The sequence below is a fragment of the Paramacrobiotus metropolitanus genome, unplaced genomic scaffold (genome assembly GCF_019649055.1).
Source record: "Paramacrobiotus metropolitanus isolate TYO unplaced genomic scaffold, Prichtersi_v1.0 Parri_scaffold0000081, whole genome shotgun sequence".
NCBI classification, from domain to species: domain Eukaryota; kingdom Metazoa; phylum Tardigrada; class Eutardigrada; order Parachela; family Macrobiotidae; genus Paramacrobiotus; species Paramacrobiotus metropolitanus.
The window spans coordinates 87,487-92,904 of NW_026570301.1; the positions used below are offsets into that span (position 1 = coordinate 87,487).

At 41.9% G+C, this 5,418-nt stretch overlaps 1 protein-coding gene across 1 annotated transcript; it reads left to right on the forward strand.

Moving 5' to 3' along the window:
* Nucleotides 1-283: 283 nt before the first annotated feature.
* LOC129595685 (deoxynucleoside kinase-like) lies at nucleotides 284-3,581 on the forward strand. The gene is made up of 2 exons (XM_055492764.1): nucleotides 284-407; nucleotides 2,926-3,581. Exons 1-2 carry the CDS (start codon nucleotides 284-286, stop codon nucleotides 3,579-3,581), a joined length of 780 nt encoding a protein of 259 aa, XP_055348739.1.
* Nucleotides 3,582-5,418: the final 1,837 nt, after the last annotated feature.

Sequence of the window (5,418 nt, forward strand, 5' to 3'; positions counted from 1 at the left end):
TGTAGAGTTCCATTACTACTGCGTTCCAGCCAGTTTTCTGTTGGTTGTGTTTATCCATGCCGGCAACTGGACAGAGGTTGTCCTGTCCGTGGACCGCTTCGTCGCCATTGTCGCACCGTTTTGGTATAAAAAAGTGCAAGCACAGCGGTATGCCATGATCGTTCCAGCATTAATTTGGCTTATTGCCATTGGTTGTAATATTCCACCGCTGTTCTCTTCGGGATTGTCCCACGGGCGCCTGCAGTCGGGTGGTTGTGGTTGGGTTCGCAAAGGTGGCGCCACGATGTCTCTTCTGGGCACCATCGGCACATATCTGCCCATTGGGATACTGAGCATCGTGTACACCAGCCTTTTCGTCGTTGTGGAGTGGATGAAAGTGATGAACCGGCGGCGGGCTGTGGCAGGCGGTGATCTTCCTCAAAATCGCATACTGCAACGCCGTCTGCATACCGCCGAAGCATTATGCTTGTCGTTCATTTGGTACTGCGCCTGCACATTGCCACCGGCAATTTTGTCCATGTTTTATGCGGAATGGTGGAGCAAAGAAATTCGCTGGCTGTTGTGCACCAAAACCGCCCAAGTGTTGGCATATGCCGCCGGCCCAGTAAGCCGCTGCCGCGAGTTGGTATTAAATTCGTGCAAAATTTTTGGAACGATTTAGAAAACACATAAAACTCGAAACAAAAAAATCTTTGTAAATTAAAAAAAGTTCGTTTTCAAAACTTTTGAAAATTCATTTTAAAATTTGTATAAATTCCGTTCGCGGATAGTCCAATCAAATACAGGATAGCATGGCTTTTCGTGCCAGACATTGAGCTTAATTATTTAAGTCATATTGCCCCCATATCTGTCCGCAATATGCCACAGCTGTATCGCTTTTACCTAACCATTACCATCACCGGTGGATTTTGAGTCAACCGTTATATAATGCACTAAGCACAGTTTGCATACTTTTTATATATATATATATATATATATATATATATATATATATATATATATATATATATATATATATATATATATATATAAATATACAAGTTTTTTTTACAAAGTACAAATTTCATGCAAAATGCAAAGTTCTAGTGAATGAACTGTTTTCTACTGAAGACGCTCTGTGCAGCGGATGTGCGCTATTACAGTCTTACTTTGCCGCAATTTTCTCAAACAAATGTCGTCCTGTTCTAGATTTTTTTCTTTGCGGTCAACGGTCAGTACCGGAACGAGTCCAGGAAAATATTCCTTAGTCAAGCAGTTCGCAATGGTCATCGCAGAGCCAGTGGCAGAAATGACAGAGCCTTGCCGGAAAACGTGCAACTGAGACCGATGGCCAGTCCTTAAGAAGTAGCATAAAGGTGTGGTTTCCTCGTACTCTTAACAATACCATAAGCTATTATTATTGCCACCCCTCGGGTAAATGTCAGCCGGCTTGCACTGTATGCCCTACCGAACAGGGCCTTTCCCATCTTTCCGTAAATTCGAATTATTCAGTTTAATTATATTAAAATTCTGTCTTCACGTTAAATCTCCGGCTTTCAAAATTTCCGACACACACTGTCAGTTTTTTAAATCGAAGATAGCAGTCTTTACAGCTACCAAAAAAGTCGAATGCCTTCGTGTAGTGTTCGGTTATTTGCTTGCTTTTATTAATTACGGAACAACTGACATGGAATGGCAAGAAAAACTAAATTCGAAGCGGATCGGTTCATAATAAGACTTCTGAAAAACCTCCGCGCGCTTAAACCTCTAAAGAATTTTATTTCATTAATAACTCCCGAACGCATGTTGCGCGCACAAACGGTTTCTTCGCCTATGTATTTGCATACTTTGGCTACAAAATATCATAAAGCATGCAAAAAGGTATTTGGAAGAGCGCGACAGAAAAGTTGCCGTGAATGTATATGAATTTGGTGCTATGAACCAGGCCAAATCCTTTAAGGCAATCTGCCATCACAGTAATATTCCTTCGTTAAACCCGTTTCAGCAACAGGTGTAGGAATAAAGAACACAATCGAAAAATTTACCGTTAAAAAGAGCCAACGTAGTAAAACCCAATCCATTTTTCGCTTTCCCGGTCCCCCATCGAAGCTTTTGATTTTTGTTTCCGTCCTTAGTATACTACGTAATGACTTATGCAACAAAATATACTGTATCACTTGCGCATTACTTCATACGACCAAGAAGCAAATGGAGAAGATTACGTGTGGTATGTCCATTGTAATGGCGAGTCTTAATAAATTTCGAGATGTACTCGCATAAGTTTTTACCAGAATGTTTATTCCCGACTGACCAGGGCACATACCGAGGCCTAAAAATCTCATTTTTGGCGGAAATGTAGGATGTTTAGAAAAACTATGTAGGATGTTTAAAAGAACTTATCCATGACCATGTGCCATGACCAATGGGCGTGGCCTAAACAAAATATAAAAGCAAATCGTACAATATGCTGTAGCCTACTGGTAATTTACCGCGTCATACGGTATAACGTTACTGAAAATTTTTGCGGGCAAATTTGCTTGTTTAAAATTACTCTTCTGTGTTGCTCCCTTGGTAATCGTTGTTCAATGATTCGGGAGATTTCTTCAAAAAAAATTAAATGTAAATTGTACCGTCAACGGTACAGTTTCCGCTTTAATTTTCAGTAGAAACGATTTACTTTAATTTGTGTAATCAAGTTTTCGAATATTACATTTTATGTACGTGTAGTCATAACTCACAGTAATGTGCCCAATTCATCCGCCGGGGGAACGGGTATTTAAATGGCGTACAACGCATGCTTTAATGTCAATTATTGTACAGCAATAACTGTCGTTAACGTGCGATCGGAAGTTTACCGTGTTGCTATGCAGAACCTTCGATGGACGTGGCATATTAAGCTTAAGTTATACTAGCTTATTTTATTTAATTTCGGAATAGTTTGAAAAGAAATTGCCGTCGAAAGCGAAAAAATGCGTCTTTTTTACGTTGAGGGCAACATCGGTTGCGGAAAATCAACGCTTTTAAAACAATTACTAAACATCCGTGAGTCTGTCTTATTCGAGCCCATCGAAAGATGGCAAAATGCGGAAGGTCGAAATTTGCTGAAAGAATTCTACACCAGCCCCGCCCTTGCGGGTGCAGAATTTCAAAGATTCGCCTTGCACAATATGATCGCTCGAGAAAACCAGTGCAGCCCAACCAACAATAGATACTTCCTGGAGAGATCCCCCTTCACATCCACCAATATATTTGCTCAGATGGGTTTGGAAGCTGGCTGGTTAACTACAACAACAGTCTTTGAAGATCTGAAGCACGCCTACAACCGCTACGAGCAGAGTAAACCTGTAGCTGAGCGCCATATCATATACGTTCGAACACTGCCAGAAACTGCCCTTGCCCGCATCCGCTCCCGTGGCCGCTCCGAGGAGCTAAACATTACGCAACAGTATATCGATAGTCTCCACCAGCAACACGAGCTCCTGTTCCGCTTGCAGCCGCCTAAGGGAGTCGCTGATGTCCATGTAGTGAATAACGACGGAAGCAGCGAAGCTCTTTGTGACGCAGTACTGAAGATCGTTAACAGCTTGCCGTCACATCAGTAAAACCTCGAGCAGTACAGTATCGCCAATCACAATTTCGCAGTGTTTCTTGTTGACCTCTATCTAGTATTTTCACTATGTCTTTCTTCTTTTTGCCGGTTAATTCTGTGAACTCCAAAGTAGCCTCCACTCTCCAGTGATTTTCTCATTGTTTCTCCTATTCTCGGTTTTTTGACTGCTTAACGTGGCCAGCATCCTGTCGGCTCTCACCCTACTTGTTAATGTTGCTCATGTTCTCTCACTCGCTCTGGTATGGCCTATTCCTTTGTTAGAACTTTTGAGTCATCCTCCTCACTCTAATCACTAATGGACATTCCCACGTATTTGAATTATGTCTATTTTACCGCATTTCGCTGTTTTACTTTTCCTCGGAAATTTACTTTGCAAGACTAAAGTCCTTATTACGTGTTTCTCGGTAAACTGCAGTAAAGTAGTGGTATCATTAGAAGGTACAGGTACTTCGCAAGTTCTGCTGTAATTAGATTGTGTTCGCAAGCACAAAAAGGCTTACGATATACGGTACGATATACGATAGGCTCTTCTACGTCATCACGGCGTACCCTTACCGGACCGTTTGACGGTAGGATCGACGGTAGAAGGCCGAGATATCGTAATGCCTACCGTTGGCGTCTGCGATATAGCAACCACCCTCAGTGGCAGTGGCATGAAGCACAACGTTTGCAGCTGCCAAATCATGAAACTTTAAAATTGTTCTGGCAGATTTTACTTATACTTGATTCAATAGAAAAGAATATTAGAAGAAAGATAAAATTCTAAGGAATTTTTTGATACCAAGCGAGTGCAGTTTATCTAAAAATGAACGAATCTGCAACCATCTGAATTTAGCATGCCAAGCTTACGGAGCCGTTGGAGTTCTCTGCGCGAGCTGTCATTAAAAGTCCATAGGCGCCTGTGTTAAAATTAAAATGATCGTAAACAGATTCATGGGCTCTTAAATCTGGATGTTTTGGTATCAAAAAATAGTTTAGAATTTTAGTTTTCATCGAGTTTACAATTGAACGATTGTTACCATCTGCCAAAGCCTTAAAACTTGTTTGAACCGCTGCATGCTTCACGTCAGAGGCAGGATTGGACCGTATCGTTTACCGTCTGCGCGTTGCGATCACTCTAACTTGTCAACGGTACAGTCACGATACGGTGTCCCAGCGTATCGTATACCGGACCGTCTATCGTTCGTGTGTAGCGAACACAATCTATTTACGTGCAAACTACGGTACTTCTTCTTCAACATTATGATACAAGCTTTGTTTGTTTCCGCAACCTATGCAACATTTCATTCTTGTTTGTTTGTTTGTTTGTTTGTTTAATTGGCTTAATGTCTACAACGATCAGGATTAACCTGCACGAGGTGGTAGACTAACAAAAAGAATGTGCTGTCACAAAGGCGAAAGCACTTCGGTAAACAAAGCTACGGACAATTCAACAGCAAATCTACAATAAACAACGGTGTTTGGCATCAACGAAACGTTTGGTCCAATTTAACTCCGTCCATTTTACACGATCCAAGCTGGAGCCAAAACTGGTAATGCTGGAGTAACATTCTATGGGAAGCTGGATCTCATTCCAAAGCTGCGCCATCAGAAATGCGAAGCTTCGCTCACTTAGGAACAGCCGTCCGTCTGAACTTGTCCCAGTAGGGTCCACTGCGTGAGGATGTTCATCCAGGGCGAAGGCATGGCGAGTTCTCCCTGCAACACAATGAGAAACGGCAGCGACTTTTCCGCGCAACTTGAAAAACATTTCTCCGTAAGGGACAAGATTGAATACCAACTTGTACATAAGAAGGAGCGATTTTTTAATGCGGTAGAACAACAGCGAT

What these genes read in the sequence shown, in the direction of transcription:
- LOC129595685 (XM_055492764.1), top strand. Translation starts at nt 284, where the DNA reads ATGTCTCTTCTGGGCACCATCGGCACATATCTGCCCATTGGGATACTG. An exon ending in GCGGCGGGCTGTGGCAGGCG is followed by an intron (nt 408 to 2,925) that starts GTGATCTTCCTC and finishes TAGTTTGAAAAG; the next exon opens with AAATTGCCGTCGAAAGCGAA.